The 18,907-nt window shown below is 44.8% G+C and overlaps 1 protein-coding gene across 1 annotated transcript in view; it reads left to right on the forward strand.

The window, feature by feature from the left end:
- The window catches only part of bbs9 (Bardet-Biedl syndrome 9), a gene marked incomplete at both ends in the record, with an annotated part of 48,267 nt that extends 30,349 nt beyond the window's left edge, over positions 1-17,918 (forward strand). Inside the window, 3 exon segments of the mRNA XM_071537682.1 lie at positions 7,742-7,924; positions 17,664-17,781; positions 17,784-17,918. Of these exon segments, the coding sequence (XP_071393783.1) occupies positions 7,742-7,924; positions 17,664-17,781; positions 17,784-17,918 (436 nt within the window).
- Between the last annotated feature and the right edge of the window lie 989 nt (positions 17,919-18,907).

The raw sequence follows: 18,907 nt of genomic DNA on the forward strand, positions 1-18,907 counted from the left end.
CCTGGCAGCCAATCATTTTGTTTCATTCTTCCACTTCCAGCCATGTTGACTCCTGCTGACATCCACACACGTCTGACAGGAACTCATTTATTATTCTGGCTCATATTCACACAGCGAGCTTCACTGTCTCTGCTGACATCTGAGCTCATTTAAAGAGGAATTACACTGATTTTAGTAACACATACCCAGGTCCTTTTGCCTTCACTGCAGCCACACTTAATGGAATACACAGAATTTGTGGAAGATTGGTCAACTTGGCTATTAAATGATGAGAACATGGACACCAAAATCATCCATGTGTATAATGTTATGCTAAAGTGTTATGCTATGTATGCTAAACTGCTGTATGTGCAGTAGTTCTAAGACTCAAACATTTTCAGCTAAAACTAACTGGGCCTGGTTATTGATTATTGTATTACAACAGTATTATCATTATTCATTTAATTGAGTGCAACTTTTGTTTTCACAATGTTTCTGGTTATGGGAGACAGCAGTGAAGGTAATCCTGGGAGAATATTTTTGTATGTTACTGCGGTATTCCCCCTTTCTTCTCAAAATGTTCAGGCTGTTCTGGTTTCTGATTGGTTGTTGTACAAAGTGCTTGTTGACTTGTGGACCTCCTTCAGTCCATCGGCTAAAATTACTCAGACCACAGCCACATAGTTTGTGTGTGTGTGTGTGTGTGTGTGTGTACTCATTCATGTGTTTCCATAGATAATTGTTTGTCCGTGGCGTTTGTTTGTGCTTGCCCATGCTTTTCTTGTGGCTTTTGTACACATGTATACATATCTCTGTGCATTATGCCTGTATATACAAACATTTCTGTTTGTTTATGTGTGTGTGTGTGTGTGCGTGTGTGTGTGTAGTTTTGTTACTCCAGGAATAATATTGAGTCTTGGCTGTCTGTTTGGTTCTGGGTCTGGGATGGATGGAGAGGCAGTGGAGATCAGAGAGAGAGAGAGAGAGATTAAAAAAAGAGAGGGAGTATATTTAGGTTCCGTTCACACTGCAGGCCTTCATGCTTAATTCCAAATTGCATCATATCATATCCGATATGTTTGGACTTTTCCTATCTATTCTAGGATGTGACCCATTTCCCAGACCAACATGAACTGACAGTGATGTTGAAAAGACACGAGCGAGCAGAAAAAAAAATAACACTACATGTCACGAGTGATCCAAGTGTTTTGTAGCCAAATGATTGCTGTGGATCCAAAAGTCTCCGAAATTCACCTCATTGTCTCCTAGGTTTTCCCCACTGACAGTGCAATGCCAAAGTCGGCATTCGTTTGGCTACAAAACAAGTGGATTATGTTGCACAAGCTGTTTGGCTGTTTGGAGAAAAAAAGACATTTTATGTTTTTTCTGACTCTCAGCTCTGTTGGGTCTATGGATCAGTCTCCATTCGTTTGTTCGTCTTTCACACAGAATTATATCAGACACCGATGATCAGACTTTGAGGGAAATGACGCATGTCAACACTGCGCTTTGGTCTCAATAGACAGAGAAGGAAATACAGCTCATCTCTAGTGGCTGGGATGGCTGATCCTCCAAAAAAATTCCAAGGCACACTTCTTTGCTGAAAAAGTTAAAAAGCCTTTATTGTACAGGCTGTGCCAACGCGTTTCAACCATACAGTCTTCATCAGGGCATACAGAGCCAAGTAGAAGGGCTTGCTTATATAGAGCTGCCTAATGATAACAAAATTGGCACCAGGTGTGGCTCAATCAGTAGCAGAAAAGTGGGTGGATATTCACTGACACTCATCTGTTAAAGTGTATAAAGCAAATAGAGCTGCAGTTCACAAAAACTATTCAATCACAACCGTTATTCAAAATATCTGAAAAATCCTTAGGAAAAATTCCATCTAAACTGAAGATAAACTGAAGAAAATTGTTTATAATCTGCATACCCCAAAAGGCCAGTCACAGAGAGAGAGAGAGAGAGAGAGAGAGAGAGCGTATATATATTCAAAGTTACAGATAAGGGACAAAATCAAGTTCTTCATTAATAAGGCTGGATTCTTGATGGCTCTCAGGTTGAAGATCCAAGAAGATTCCCTTTGCAGCAGCTTTTTCAACCTGTCTCCTCCCCTCTTAGTCACTTCTCTGGCCTCTATACCTGCTGCCCTAAGTGAGTCTGAGTCATGGTGCTGCTTATAGTGCTTTGCCACTGGATAGTCTTCATTTCCGATTCGGATAGCATATTTATGCTCGGCAACTCTCTCTTTGACTTTTCTTCTCGTTCTTCCCATATAGAAAAATCCAAAAGGGCAGTGTAGGTAGTGTGCTGATTGGCCCAAGGGGGGCGCTACCATTAGAGATGACATAATAATTACAGAGGGGGGGGGGGGGGCTGTGTCCCTCGATGGGGGACGCTGTGCTGTTGCCTTCTTCATCGCTGTTTCGATACCGGACTAAAACACTCCTCTTCAGCTGACTTTTCTTTCACTCAGTGTGTGTGTGATACAGTGGAATGTCCCTTTATGTGTTTTCAATAAAGTGCCGTTTAAAACTTTATTCCACACTCCGCCGGGTCGCGACCCCAGCAGCTTCTACTGCAGGTCGTTTGAGGTCAGCAGCAGGTCAGCTGCCCTGGTCAGAGTGTGTGTGTGTATGTGTGTGTGTGTGTGTGTGTGTGTGTGTGTGTGTGTGTGTGTCTTTCTTCTTTTTGAAGGCGTGAGTATGTTCCTGTCTTTTTGTGTGTGTGTGTGTGTGTGTGTGTGTGTGTCTGTTCATACCATGGTGCGTCTACGTCTGTGAGTGTGTGTGTGTCTATTTCCTCCTGTGAGTGTGTTCATATCTGTATGTGTTTGTGCCTTCTTGTATGTGCTTGTGCATATGTGTGTGTGTGTGTGTGTGTGTGTGTATATGCTTCAGTACTTGTGCATGCTTGTCTTTGCGTATATGTGTGTGTGTGTGTGTGTGTGTATGTGTGTGTGTGTGCCAGGCCATGTGCATACCTATGTCTGCATATGTGCATATTCTTGTACCTGGGTCTGTGTGTGTGTGTGTGTGTGTGTGTGTGTGTGTGTGTGTCCGGGCTAAATGTGTCTTTGTGTTCTCTCAGCTGGCATCAATCAGAGTGTGTATGGAGCCGAGCTGCTGCCAACAATGGAGCCCTTCACTGGACCTGGAGCCTTTTATCAATACACACACACACACATACACACACACACACACACACACTTTCAAAGACCCGAGGGGGGTTGGGTGATTGGGGTCGTGTGTGTGTTGAGGGGGTTGAGGAAAGTGTGTGAGTGTGTGTTGCATGGCAGCGGTGGTGTATGGGGATTCAAGCATTCATGTATTGGAAGTTCCGTGGTTTTTGTGTGTGTGTGTGTGTCAGGTAGTAGAGGTTGTGTGTGTGGGGTCGTTGGGGACATGAGGTTTTATGTGTGTGTGTGTGTGAGTGTGTGTCGGGGCTTGGTGTGTGTGTGTGTGTGTGTGTTTAGTAAAGAATGCATGTATTGGGAGTTCTGAGGTTAGTGTGTGTATTGTAGGCGGTGAGGATTATGTGTGTTTGGGATGGTAAGGCTTGAGTGTGTGTGTGTGTGTGTGTGTGTGTGTGTGTTTAAAGGTGTGTGTGAGTGACATGGCGCCCGTGGGTGACCTCAGCCATGACTGAGAGCAGGGGACTTTTTGGGGTTACCACGGAAACAAGGAGAGAGAGAAAGAGGGGGAAAGTGGATTGGGGTTTTATCTCTGTGTGTGTGTGTGTGTGTGTGTGTGTGTGTGTACATCCTTGCGTGTGAGTGTGAGATGAGGCACTCGCTCTCTTGTACCTATATGTTTGTAGTATAGCGTTACACAAACCAATACGGCTTACTTTGGCAATCACTGCTTAACCCTTCACACACACACACACACACACACACATACACACACACACACACACACACACACACTCACACACAGACCTTACAGCCTTCTCCATCTCTGTTTTCCCAGTATCGAATGGCGAACGCTGAATCCATTTGTCAAACAAAACGCTGGCGTACGTTGGCGCTCCTGCAGATCACTCATTTATCTCAACACACACACTTCCATTAGCCCCAGATCTGCTTTCACCTCCTCTCTCTCTCTCTCTTTACTCTCTCTTTACTCTCTCTGTTTCTCTCCCGTTTCTCCTCCTCCTCCTCCCCTCGTCTCCCGTTTCCCTCCCTCTCTTTGTCCGGCTTGTCCTTTCTTGTTGTCCTCGTCTCTCCATCCGTCTCGCTCTGTCATCGCTCGTTCGCGCCGCTCCTCTCATCCGTCGGAATGATGGAGGGATGGAGGGATTGACCCCTGGCTGGAGGTCAAAGTTTGTCTCCCGGACCACACCTCATGACTCCTGTGTCCTCTGTCACCTACACTTTACACACTGCTAAACTGTGGAATTCAGTATTAATTCAGTAGAAGTACTTTATACTTTTGTCCCTCTCCATTTCAAAACAAATATCCTCCTTTTTTTTTACTACACTACATGTATCTGAACCCAGTAGTTTCTAGTTACTTTTGGAAAAACAAAAAATGATGCGAAACATGTGATAGGTTTGTGAATTGCTGCAGTTTCTGAGTGGAAGCCAGCCAGCGTTAGAGGAGGCAGTCAGACCTCACGGCTCAGGAACCTTCACACCCAGCAGTGTGTCTGAACTCTGGAGCGTTTACTCTGTGAGAACGATGGTGGCACCAAGTAACGGCACCGAGACCCCTTTCCCACCAAATTAGCTCTGGTTCTTGAACCGGTTCCGTTCAGGATTCTTGGAACCTTGGTGCTATCTAGTGAACCGGCCCGCGTTTCCACCAGTTTTGAGCGGAACCGTTGTGATCAAGGATGCGCCATCAACGGAGGGCGTTGCACAATGCTCACCGGAAGTAAACAGTAGTAGCCAGATGGCGGATCGCATTGATTACCTGCCAGCTTTTGTTCTGTTATTACAGATATTTGTTTTTATCCAAAAAACAAGCATGGACCAACTATTAATGATAAGAAGACGTAGATGACTATTTCCATCCTCTCTTTCCAACCTGTAGAATATGACACGCCCACTGATGTCATCACGGTTTGCACTTGAAAACCTGCTATTTTTTTGGTTCCAGCTGGGAACCAGCTTTTCAGGTTCCGAACCAATTTATTTTTGGTCGAAATGCTCCGAACGGTTCAAAATTAGGTGCGCGAACCAGAAAGGAACCCGTTCCATGTTGGTGGAAAAAGGGGTACGAGAGTCTCGGTCCTCTAGAGACAACAAGAGAACTGCGGTGCGGTACAGGAAACAACCCAAAAACGCAAGGGATTATGGGTAGAGGGAGACGGATGTTGACATCTGATAAAGAAAGCGTAGCATAGCAAAATGAACCAAGGGAAAAGGTGATGTACATCTCCTTTCTGGGTCCATTTAGGAGTTTGGTGTATTTTTCTTCTTGGTGGATAACCGGCCAATCGTAGATGAGGTGACGTCACCTCCATATATCTCCAGCAGCTACAGTGGAGTTTGATATATTTTGAAAATGTTTCAGGATGTAAAACATCGTCAGGTTTTGGTGTCAGTCCCTCAGAATCAAAGAGCGAGGGCTTCTTTCTAGAGCTGCCATTTTGCACCAAGAGACGTTCAACAATCATACAGGGAGAGATCCATCGTAGAAGAGGAGAGAGACCAATTTCTCCACCCACAGGAGCAGGAGAGAGACCAAAATGCAATGCAGCAGAGAGACAGGCTGGGTTTTGAGGAAGGGGCGTGGCCACGATCACAGACACTCTCCGGTCTTCACAAACTAGTCGGCTAGCTAGCTAACAAGTGATGCCTATACGTCTGTCTTTAATTGAATACAAGTTCACCCCATTTTCTGGGGGTTGTCGCATGTCATTCTGGGAAATGTAGGAAATCACTAACTAGCTATAGATGAGGCAGGTTGAGGAAAAGTGGGTTCAACAAAAAGGAAAATTACAACACTTGAGCACAAAATAACTTCTGGAATCTGTTAATCATCACAGACAGATGATACCTGAAAGTATTATAGAATCCGAGGATGGAATTTTCCTTTCAACTGGTATGAATAAGTCCATCATGGTTATCTAATCTTACAGGCCCTGTAGGTTCCTCCCAACAATGCGTTCCTCAGGAATGTCTCAGTGGAGCACCGTGTGTTTTTTAATCAATACAATAGGGGTGTAACAGCTTTCTGGGGCCCAAAGGTCATGAGACTCACTCTACATATAAATGGCTGTGGAAACTTTAAGTTCCAAAGTATGAAAAAGAAAAACTTTGAAATTGGAGTTGAAGTGAACCCAGTCTTGTATATTGGTCTCCAGTGAACACATAAGTTCTTTAATCAACATTTAGTGATGAAGTTGTTCAGTGTGAATTCAGACTAACAGAGATGAGAGTAAATCAGCCTTGTTACAGAGCGGACTGTGGCAGTGATGAAGGAGCTGAGGACTCGATGCTCATAAAACTGTTTACACAGGTTGTGGAGCTGACGCTCAGATTCACTTGGGAAGAATGGTTGTGTTGTAGAGCAATGGTTCTCCATCAGAGAGACGGGCCCAGAGAGCCAGGAGATGATTCATCACGTTAGATACTATAACTCCAATATAGGAATGTGTTCTGTTTGTAGTCTTGGTGATAAATGCCTTGTTCTTGTGAAATAGGGAACATGTGCAGTCTTTGTTGTAATAATTAATCATTAAAATGGCCTGTAAAGGGAATATTAATATGGTTGAAAGATCACCAAGCTGCATGTTTCATGGCTGCAGCGAGGAGTCAGGAGTAGGTGTCACTTTGTTTTGGGTGTGCTGCAGGTGGAAGAGGTTGAGATCTGCAGGTGTTGTTCAGAATCGTTACATTAATATTCATACAGTTTAACTATTTCAGTTTTCATGGCAAAAAAAAACCAATTGAACACCCAGTTATATCTTGTTTTGTAATGTCTCATATAACAAAATGGTGATGAAAACCTCATATCTGCAAAATACTGACTGAAATTTCAGTTTTATTTTAAGGTTGATGACGTAGTGGAATTTTGAGTTGGATTATTTTTTGTTTTGTGGACTTCGAGACTGTGGGATTTTTTTGTGAAAGTCTTTAAATATATGAATATTTTGGCTCTGCACTAATATTTTGTGTTTGTGTTGTTCTTGTTGGGTTGAGTAGGGTCATTTGATGTGTAGGGTGTACATTTTGATTGGTGTACATCCTTTTGTGAGGTTTGATTTAAACATAAAAAAAAAAAAAAAAACTACAAACGAAACAAAACCCGACTGACCAATCTTAAATGCCAGGAGAGAGACCTGGCTGGCACCCCTAACAAAATAATAAAAAAATAATAAAGGAGAACACAGAAAGTCAAACTGTCACACCGTGCATGTTTTTAATCAAAGGTGCTACATGTAGCATTTTAACTCATCAATATATATCAAATCTAAATCTAATTGTGATAGTGTATAATTCCTTTACACAAATGAGATGTTTGTTCTCCTCTATCGCACACCAGTAGTATTGTTAGTTCTAGTGTTTCTCCACATTAAGACTACATTTCCCATCAGCCCCGTTGCTTTCTGAAAGGTTTAAAGGGTTTTAAAGCTGTCAAACTCATAGAGAAACCATTGAGTCCATCAATTTAAGTAGAAGAATGACAAACTGGTGAAATTAGAGCTGCCTTGTTTCCACCTGAACACATTGATGTGTGTTGTTTAGGAGTGATACTCACAGCCTGTCTCTCCCCCCCCCCCCTCCCTCCCTCCCCCCCTCCCTCCACACCAGGTGATGGCGCTGGCGGAGGCGGCGGAGGAGAACCGGGCGTCGCTGGAGGAGGCGTTCGTCCGGCTGCGGAGCGCCACCCACCTGCTGGTGCTGCTGCTGTCGCTGTGGCAGGGCCTGACCTCCGACCAGACCGCCATCCTGGAGGCCACGCTGCTGCCGCTGCTGCAGGACACGCCACAGCTGGTACACACACACACACACACACACACACACAGAAAGAGAGGGGGCCATTAGCATGTCAGTGTCTGTCCATCCATCTGCAGCCCACTCAGTAAACACAGCCAGGCTTATACATACACTCTGAAAACTCTAAAACACATTAAGTACCTCTGCTCCCCCAGGAACACACACACACACACACACACTCACACACACACACCCTCAGCCACTCAGCACTCACCTGTCAGCTCCGTGCTGAGTGTGTGTTCTGGGGTCCCTGTTTTGATTTAAGCATTAGAGCTTGTGTGTGTGTGTGTGTGTGTGTGTGTGTGTGTGTGTGTGTGTGTGTGTGTGTGAAAAGTAGGCACACACACACAGAAACACACACAGTAGACCAAGAGGTCCAAGGTCACAATAAGACTGGATGACATAGGGCTCTTTAATCAGCCTCTGACTCAGAGATGACTTTGAGCTGTGTGTGTGTGTGTGTGTGTGTGTGTGAGTGTGTGTGTCAGGGGACTCAGTACCATATAAACAGCGGTGTTGACAGAGCTCCTCCATTTGCTGCAGTCAGACCACGACAGATTTCTCACCCCACAGAGAGTGTGTGTGTGTGTGTGTGTGTGTGCGTGTGTGTGTTAGTTTTTCCATCGCTCTGATCAATCCCTTGACCCTCTCATTACCACTAAGTCTATTTCCAGCCTCCTCTGATAGCCTTGTGTCACTCTGTACACCCACACACACACACACACACACACACACACAAACACACCACAGCACACACACCAACATCTGTGTCTTTACAAACAGCAGTACATAAAAGACCTATCTATTACAGTACACACACACACACGAATGGTAGACAGAAATAGGTTGAGAGGGTTAGTTGATGAGCCTCAGGGGACTGTGTATTTGTGTGTGTGTGTGTGTGTGTGTGTGTGTGTGTGTGTGTGTGTGTGTGTGTGTGTGTTTTAAATGGGATTAATGGCATTAAGTGAATTAGCAGTAATCAGGGTCACGTCCACAACATTAAGACAAACATGTGGACTGACGAGCTATTTTCAGAAAACACACTCACACTCAGATATAGAGCTATGACACATAGAGAGGGAGGACACATTTATCCACAGCATTTTTCTCTTCAAGAAAGCGAGAAATTATCTATTGGAATTATTATTATTATTATTATTATTTACTTTTTTTTCTAAAAAGTATTTGCAAAATTCTCTCTACATGTCTCAGATTCTCCATGTAAAACACCCCAAAAATAGAAATGACAAAAGATGGAGGGAAGAAGAGAAGCAGAAGGTCAGAGTTAGTGGCCATAATCTACAGGTTCAGTTGTAAAAAACAGTATTTTACATCACTTTCATTTTTTAAACCTAAAGTTGTGTTTGTCTTACTTGACACGGCTGATGTAAAACCATATGAGTTATTTATAGCTGTTTTTGATGTTTTCTTCTATATATTTTATGAAACTATAATAGTTATAGAAGCATTATCTCAAAATTGACCAGTCCATCCAAAAACACCATTTTCACCCGTGGAGCCGCGCCTTGAAACAATTAGTTGTATCTTGTAAGTGAATCCTTGAGGCGTTGGAGTGGACATGCCTGCTCCTCTTGACCTCTGACCTCTCTGACGACCCTGCAGGTGAGGTCACTCCAGGTGAGTGGAGGTCCAGGTCTCCCAGAGAGTTTCCTTTCAGCGGGATAAACCCAGTGAGAAGGATGGAGGGATTAGAGGGAGGGAGGGAGGCGGAGGGAGGGGAGATGGAGGTGAAGAGGCAGTAAAGTGTTTCAAGTGACTTGTAAGGATTTAATTTGTTGGTTAATTCCTCTATCCAAGCATCAGTCCATTGAGGTATTCACTCATTCATCCATACATCCATTCATTTATTCATCTATCTGTCACTCTAACTGTCCATTCATCCATCCATTCATTCCCCCATCCTCCATTCATCCATCCCTTCACTATCTACCATCATCCATCCGTTATTGAATTAATTCATTCATCTATACATCATCCATTCATTCATGAACTCATTCATTCGTATCCATTCATTTATTCATCCATTTACCCTTGCATTTATTAATTTATCATCCATCCATCTATCCATCAATCCATTAAATAATTCACTCACTCAATCTTGCATTCATTCGTTTGTTTGTTTGTGCTTCATTCATTCATCCATATATCCATCCACTCCTCCATCCATATATCCATCCACTCCTTCATCCATATATCCATCCACTCCTTCATCCATATATCCATCCACTCCTCCATTCATTCATCCATTCATACCTGTATGGTCATCTCTGATCTGAGAGCTAAATGCAGTCCATCCATTCCTCTGCCTATTAGTGGTCAACAGCCATGAAGGAGGAGGGATTATAGACTCCATTCCTCCTCCTCCTCCTCCTCTTCCTCTCTATCTAATACCCAGCAGCCTCCTCCCTGCTTCTCCTTCTCTAAGTGTCTGAGGGAGGAGACTGGTTAAGAGGAGGCCACTTCAGTCTATAGAGCTGCATCCACTGACCCTGACTGACCCCCCACCTCCCCGACACACACACACACACACACACATACGTACACACACACACACACACCCCATCAGACAGCAAGAGGAGGAGAGGGAAGGAAGGAGCGATAACAGGAGCAGAGGAGAGAAGCATATCACTGTTGTAACTCAGTTGAATTGAATTGATATTATATGATGTATGAAATTGAGAGTTGCCATCCTCAGTTCTGATTGGCTGAGTCACACTGGAAGATGTCCAATAAACACACACCTTTCACCACAGAACAGTTCATTTAAATATTAATGCACTAACCAAAACTCACCACTCATACCTCTATTTATGTGTCACTTAGCAACCACTTTGTATAGCTACTGTTCATAAACAATATTGCTCGGTGGAAAATGCTGTGCAGTTTGATTGATTAGATGTTATTGTAGAATTGATCAATACTACACTGGTTGTCTGAACTGATTTGATTGGATTCCACATGAGTTTTAGTGTCTTGTGGTCTAAATCTTTTCCACTGAAAGCCACGGACAAGAATAAAATGCTGGGAACGCTTGTAATGTTTTTTTAATTTACTTGGTATGAAAATGGTCAAATTTAATGAATATCAGCACAAAATATCAACTATCCAATTCAGAAATATCAGTAGCAGTATGATTGATCAACACTTGAAGCTGAGGCTGGGAGTTACAGTGATGCTGGAACAGTTAAAGGTGTTCTTAGGCAAGAAATGAAGCTAAAGTCGCTGTGAAGCAGGGCCTCTCATGGCTTATTGCTTAACTATAAGGTCAGGGACCAAAGTGAATTATTATCCATACAGGGAAATCCTATTGGCCAGGAGCAGTAAAGACAGGAAATGTAGATAATACAATAATCCTCTTCCCTCTGTCTTTTCTCTCTCCCTCACACACCAGTGTCACACACACACACACACACACACACACACACTCACTGATGCATGCCCTCAACACACACCCACACACACATAAAAAGAGACACTCATCATCATGGCTTGCATTAAGTACAAAAAGTCTGGAGACCTACATGTCATCCGTCACATTAGAATAGATTATATTATCAACTTGCTGAAGTCCAAAGTGCAAAGAATTTCCTAAAGAATTTCAAAAATGCCGAGCTGCCAGTCAGAAGACAAGGCGAGGGTTTCTTCTTCTTCTTCAGGAAAGTTGACTTTGTGATTCAGACATGAGATATTCCTCTGACAGAAGCTATATACTCTCTGCATTCTTTACCCAAGAGAAAGATGAAATATTTAGAATAAGAGGGAGAGAGGAGGAGGAGGAGGAGGAGGTTGGAGAGATAGAAAGGAGAGAAGAAGAGAGTTAGTGGACAGAGGGAGGAGGAGTCCCTGATAACTGACGAAGCGTTTAATTCCTCCTCCTCCTCCTCTTTCCTTCCTCTTCCTCTTCTTTCTCTCATTCTTCATCTTCTTTTTGCATTCTTTCTCCCCTCTCACTCCTCATGCTGCCCTTCCTCCCCCTCCTCCCTCACATCTCCTCTCTCTGTCCTCCTCCTCATTTTCTCCAACTGTCTCTCTCCTCTCACTCCTCCTCATCCTCCCTCCATCTCTTATGCCTCCTCCTCTTCCTCCTCCCCTCCTCTTCTTCCTCCTTTTCTCCACCTTACTTTCTCCTCTCACTCGTCCTCCCCCTCCATATCTCAGTCCTCCTCATCTTCCTTCTCCTCGTTCTCCTCCTTCCTCCTTTTCTGTCACTCCTCTTCCTTTTCCTCTGCCTTCTCCTCCCTCACTTCTCCTCTTGCTCCTCCTCTCTCTGTCCTCCTTTTTCCAACGTCCTTTCCTCTCACTCCCCTCACTTTCCCTCTTCCTCTTCCACCTCCCCCTCCTCCTCCTCTCACTCCCTCTTCTTTCTCATTTCTCCTTCCTCTCTCACTCTCGCTCTTTATCTTTATATCTCTCTCTCCCTCTCCTACTCAGTCTCACTTTCCCTCTCTCTTTCTCTCTCCTCTGTTCTTTCCCCTTCCTCCTTTCCTCTTGTTTTCCCTTTCTCCTTTCTCTCTCTCTGTCTATTCCCTGACTCTTGTTTCTCTCTCTCTCTCTCTCTCTCTCTCTCTTTCCATCTGTCACTCAGGTCTTGAATAGAGTTGCTGACGCTGTCTGTCTGCCTGCTATTCTTGCATGACCCCCACATTCTCACACACACACACACACACACACACACACACACTGGCGTTTACATTACCAGAATCCACCGTACAGCCATACCGCCTCACACTGACTTCCTACCCTCTTAACAAAAAGGGTTGTTCCACAGCAGAACCCCTGATGATGCTGTAAAGAACCTGTTTAAACAGGTTCTCTACCATGCTCAAATGGTTCTGCATAGAATATTTATGGTGCTGTAATGAACCTTTTTAGAACGCATGAAATCCTCCAAATCTGTAGTACTGAAGGATTTTCTTTTTTTTTTTTATGAAACTCACTGGGTTCTTTGTTGTTTGTTTTTCAAATCAGAGGGATCTTTGAGTCGTTTTAGTTGAATATAAACCAAATAAATATAGAACCAAATAACCCTCCTTTTTCTGGGTGTACTCCCCCCCTCCATCCATCCATCCATCCCCCATACTTCCTCTTCTCCATGTGGTTCCATCTCTCTATTGCTGGTCAGTTTGTCCATAAACTATATGGAGGATTTAACACTATATATTTATACTGTATGGAAAGACTTTCATGCCAAAATAAGATATCCACCATTTGAAAAGTGTAACACTTACTCAATTAACTTACTTACAAATTAACATGCTTAAAATATGTTTTATTTGGGGTTTTTTTTATTTGTTTTATTTATTTTTTCGGAATGGATATACAGCATTTTGGAATGAAACTGAGTATTTATCTTTACTTGCTGTTCCTTTCAATTCAAATCACAGGCTTCTTTGTACCATATCAGGGCTTGTGATAGTCAGCGAGCAAGCATTTATAGTAATTGGTCATATTTAAAGTTGATTACACTCATAAGTTGCACAGTTAAAGAAATGATGGTCATAATTGTAACTGTTACAGTGCTAAACCAAACTGAATCCAGCCTTTCTGATATATATATTTTTCATAAAGACATTTATGGATTTAGTCAAGGGATGTGATTGTGTGGATGATTTTACCCCTGGAGACTGACTGGACGACATTGTACTCACAGAGTCGTAACTCCGGCTTCTCAAATGACTTTCCCAGTCACGCTGAGGATGTCAGGACTGAGGGATTGCTGTCTGAACCTTTGGCCGTCTCTTTGGGAGTCCCCCAAGGATCTGTACTAGGCCCGGGGCCATTTTCTCCACGATCATCTAGTAATGTAGCAATCACACCTGGGATTTCCCCCTTGTCTAACTTAATGTTCCTGACAGTCTATAGATGTTTCCACAGCCTCTGCTGTTGGAAGGCAAGGAGACTTCCAGCACTTAATGGCAAATGTGCTTTTAATCATTTACAGTATATTTACCATTTACATTCAAGGCATTTAGCTGACGCTGTTGTCCAGTGACTTAGTGCAGCAGTCATGAAACTGTTCCAATAGACAGAAAATAATCAATCTATAACATACAGACACAGACTAATAACCAGCAGTACAATTTAACATTTAATAATTTAGCTCTTATCCAGAGCAACATGCAATGAGTACAACAGTAGAATTGAAGCTTCAATTCCTAGGTCACCAATAGTAAGCAGTACAGGTTCAGTGTCTTGGGGTGTGTTCACACCGAATATGCAGCGAAGTCAGCTTTTCAACTATGGCTTGGACCAAAGAAAATGAGCTGTGGGTGTGATCACACCCATTCTCTAAGACGTTTGGACAGGGCAAGTAGCTGTTGATGGACACTCACTGTTGCAGGGATCAACCCCATGACCCTTTGGTTAAAGGACAGTTTCTCTAACCACAAGGGCCACCCTCTCACCCGCTCTGCCACTTTATCTAAAATTCTGTCAACTCAAAACAACAAAGCTGACCTTTCTGGAACCTTCACCTGTTCATCAGTCTTGTGTCAGAACAGACATACCAGGACCACGTCCATGATTGTTGTGGTTCTCAACCTTTTCAGCTCTTGACCTCCCAAAACAAAGCGATCCCTACTCATGACCCTGTGTTGCCGGCATAAACATGCAGAACGGGGACCTTTGACACCAGCAGTGGTTTTATTTTTCCCTTTTTCAGGTGAAGCATGATTATCAGAAGAAGCTTAGAGGCTGAAAAAAGGCATTTATCACAAAGCTTATGAACAAAACACGTCTTACCCCCAGGTTGTGAACCACTGCACGAATACAAACTCTTCTGTCTTGATAGACAAGACAGAGTTCAGTAACACAAACTCTTATCTCTTGAAACAGTAGTTAACATGCACTAACACGAACTAATGAATGTTCACTGATGGAAACTGAACATTCATTGATAAACGCTTCTCTCTTGAAACAATAGTGAGAGTTCTCTAACACACTCCCCTCTCCTGAAACAACATTGAACAAATGAATATTTACCAATACAAACTTTTCTCAAACAATCATCAACAGCTACAGACAAGCACGCCCCACCACTCAGACCATCACCTTCATGAAGGCTGTATCAGCCACAAGCAGGAGCCAGGACGCCATCAGGAATCTTGGCAACTGTTCAGGACTGGCAGCTCTCTGTGGACCTGGAGAAGCAGCTGAAGTTCCCACGTCACATTGCCACCACCACCCTGAGGCCAGACATCCTCCTGGTCTCAGAGGCAACCAAGAGCATCTTCCTTTTGGAGCTGACAGTGCCGTGGGAGGACCGTCTGGAGGAAGCCCAGAGGAAGAGGGCCAAATATGACGATCTCGACATCAACTGCTGTAAGCAGGGCTGGAAGGTGAGGTGCATGCCCTTTGAGGTTGGCCTTACAGGTTAAACGGGGCAATCACTCTACAAAGCCTTGAGCGAACTGGGCATCACCGGAGAGGGGAGGAGAAGAGAACATCAAGAGCATCACAGAGGCAGCAGAGAAAGCCTGGAGATGGCTCTGGATCAGGAGAGGAGGTCCATGGGGAGGAGCTAATGCCACCTGAACACAAGCTGTGCTCTGATCAACCATGGCTGGGTCTGTCTGTCTGATGTTGGAAGACCCGAAACACCCCATGACCCCTGGTTACATCACTGATGTGTTCAGGAGCATCTAGAGATGTATGCTATCAGTCTCTCTTGAAACAGTAGTTCACTACCAAACCAGTGAACTCTTCACTCCTGAAACAGTAGTGAGTGTTCACTAACAATCTCTTCTCTCTTGAAACAGTAGTAAACTAGTGAACATTTACTAATACAAACTTTTCTCTCTGGAAACGGTAATGAACGTTCACTAAGAGACTCTTCTCTCTTGAAACAGTATTGAACGTTCACTAACTAAAACTCTTCTCTCGAAACAATATTCTCTCAAAACAAGTGAACGTTCACTAATGAACTTTAGTAGTGAACGTTCACTAACACAACATGTTGTCTCTTGAAACAGTAGTGGATGTTCACTAACAGCAACTCTTGACTCATGAAACAGTATTGAACATTGACAAACGCAAACTCTTCTGCCTTGAAACTGTAATGAGCGTTCGGACCGTAGTGAACGTTCGCTAAAACCAGCTCGTCTCTCTTGTTTCTGCATCAGTGGGAACTTCATCTCATAATTTATCACTCTGGCCTCGTTCCAAACCTGTTTCACTCCATCTTTTCTTTGCTCCCTTTCTTCTAGTTTAGGGGAATGAATGGCTGGAGTTTAGGTTTAGGGACATTTAATTATCTTCCACAGCGTGTGGAATGTGTGTGTGTGTGTGTGTGTGTGTGTGTGCGTGTGTGTGTGTGTGTGTGTGGGCGTGCCAGGTTTCCCCAGAAACCTGCTGTTATGTTTAGAACGCCTTTCTTAGAAGCATTTGATAACCTGGTGAGGCATTGTGGTAAGGATATGTCACCCACCTCCCATCTCACCGCCTTCCCTCTCCTCCTCCTCCTCCTCCTCCTCTCTCATTTTCTCTCATTTTTTTCCCTCCACTCTCTTCTCTTTCCTCCCTTCTTATCTCTGCTTGTCCTTCAGCCTCGTCTCTTCGTTTTTGTCGCTGCCTCTCTAATGTCTGCCTTCCTCTCTGTCATCATCTCATCTCCTTGACCTTGGATCTCCCATCTCTCTCTCTCTCTCTCTCTCTCTCTCTCTATCTCTCTCCCTCTTTCCCTCTCTCCCTCTCTGTCTGTCTCTGTCTGTGTCTCTCTGTCATCATCGTTACAGGGCTGATTACCTGTCATTATGGCTCATTAGGGGCCTATCAGCATGGCGGCAGGCGGGGGGCGGGGGGTGGAAAGGGGGGTTGGTACCTGTCATCAACACCCCCCCCCACCCCTCTCTCCTCCACCCCCTCCCCCCAGGCCGAACCATCCTGTGGCAGAGGGATGGGTTATGGGTTCAGGGGGTTTGAGTGGGAGTAGGTAGGTGTGTGTGTGTGTGTTTGTGTGTGTGTGTGTGTGTGTGTGTGTGAGCAGAGATGTCCAGACCAGATATCTCTCTATTCTCAGACAGAGACGGCAGAGAGAGAATGACAACAGACATGCTTCTCATCTCCTCATTGCTCTTTATTATCTGTGTGTGTGTGTCTGTGTGTGAGAGGGAGAGCCAGAGTGTGTGTGTGTGTGTGTGTGAGTGAGTGTGTGCGTGCGTCTCTCTCTTAATTAAACTTTTTGATCGTGTTTCATTGATTTTTATTGTTTTCTTGAAATAAATGTCAGGAACATCATCCACACATCAAAATTAAATGTCAACATTTGTACTTTACATTATTTCTCCCTCTCCTCTCTCTCCTCCTCTCCTTCCTCCTCTTCCTCCTCCTCCCTCCCTTCTCAATGTATTTTATCCAAATAAATGTCAAAAACAAGATTAAACCATCAAACCCAAAAGTCAACATGTGCACATTATAACTCCCTGTCCTCTCTCTCCTCCTCTCCTCTCTGCCTCTTCCTCCTTCCTCCACCTCCTTTCCTCCCTCTCCTGCCTCCTGTTCTTCTCTTCTCATCTCCTTCCTCCCCCTCCCCACCTTCCGTCACCCCTCTCTCTGCTTTCAATTCACCTTTTTTCAATGTGTTTTATTCACACAAATGTCAAGTACAAAATGAAACCATCAAGATCCAAGTGAACCTTTTGCACATTGTAACTCCCTCTCCTCTCTCTTCTTCCCCTCTCTCCTCCTCTCCTCTTCTCTCCTCCTCTCTCCTCAGGGTTGGGAGGAGAGCTGCGACGCCTCGGTGTCCCACCTCCTGCGAACCTGCCTGTCGCGGAGCTCCAAGGACCAGGCCACCTCCCTGGCCCAGACGGGGGGCCCGGTGCTGGGCCTGCCCGGGACACCGCCCGCCTCAAGAAGCACATCGCCCTGCTGTGCGACCGCATCGGCAAGGGGGGCCGCCTCAGCCTGGCCTCCGAGGCCAACGCACAGCTGCAGATCCCCGCACAGGTCCAGAGCCTGGTGGTCCCAGGTGAGGAGGGGGGGGGGGGGGAGAGGAGAGAGGCAAGGAGATGAGAAGAGGAGTGATAGAAGGAGATGAGGAAAGGAGAGGGAAGGAGATGAGAGGAGAGAGGGGTGAGGAAAGGAAATGAGGGCAGAGAAGGAGAGGAGAGAAGGAATGAAATGAAGAGAAGACAAGGACAATGGAAGGAGATGAGATGGGAGAGGGGGAGGAATTACAAGAGAGGGAAGGAAATGAGAAGAGAGTGAAGGAGATGAGAAGAGGAGTGATAGGAGATGAGGAAAGGAGAGGGGGGGAGAGGAGAGAGGGAAGGAGATGAGAAGAGGAGTGATAGAAGGAGATGAGGAAAGGAGAGAGGGGGGAGAGGAGAGAGGGAAGGAGATGAGAAGAGGAGTGATAAAAGGAGAGGGGGGGAGAGGAGTGAGGAAGGAGATGGGAAGAGGAGTGATAGAAGGAGATGAGGAAAGGAGAGGGGGGAGTGAGGGAAGGAGATGAGAAGAGGAAGAGGAGTGATAGAAGGAGATGAGAAAAGGAGAGGGGGGGAGGAGAGAGGGAAGGAGATGAGAAGAGGAGATGAGAAGAGGAGTGATAGAAGGAGATGAGGAAAGGAGAGGGGGGGGAGGAGAGAGGGAAGGAGATGAAAAGAGGAGTGATAGGAGAGGAGGAAAGGAGAGGGGGGGAGAGAGGAGAGAGGGAAGGAGAAGAGAAGAGGAGTGATAGAAGGAGATGAGGAAAGGAGAGAGGGGGGAGAGAGGGAAGGAGATGAGAAGAGGAGTGATAGCAGGAGATGAGGAAAGGAGAGAGGGGGAGAGAGGAGAGAGGGAAGGAGATGAGAGAGGAGTGATAGAAGGAGATGAGGAAAGGAGAGGGGGGAGAGAGAGGAGAGAGGAAGGAGATGAGAAGAGGAGTGATAGAAGGAGATGAGGAAAGGAGAGAGGGGGAGAGGAGAGAGGGAAGGAGAGGAGGAGATGAGGAAAGGAGAGAGGGGGAGAGAGGAG

The sequence above is a fragment of the Centroberyx affinis genome, unplaced genomic scaffold (assembly GCF_046629955.1).
Source record: "Centroberyx affinis isolate AG114_WGS23_722 - 3 ecotype Tasmania unplaced genomic scaffold, CSIRO-AGI_Caff_v1 ptg003105l_1, whole genome shotgun sequence".
NCBI classification, from domain to species: Eukaryota; Metazoa; Chordata; class Actinopteri; order Beryciformes; family Berycidae; genus Centroberyx; species Centroberyx affinis.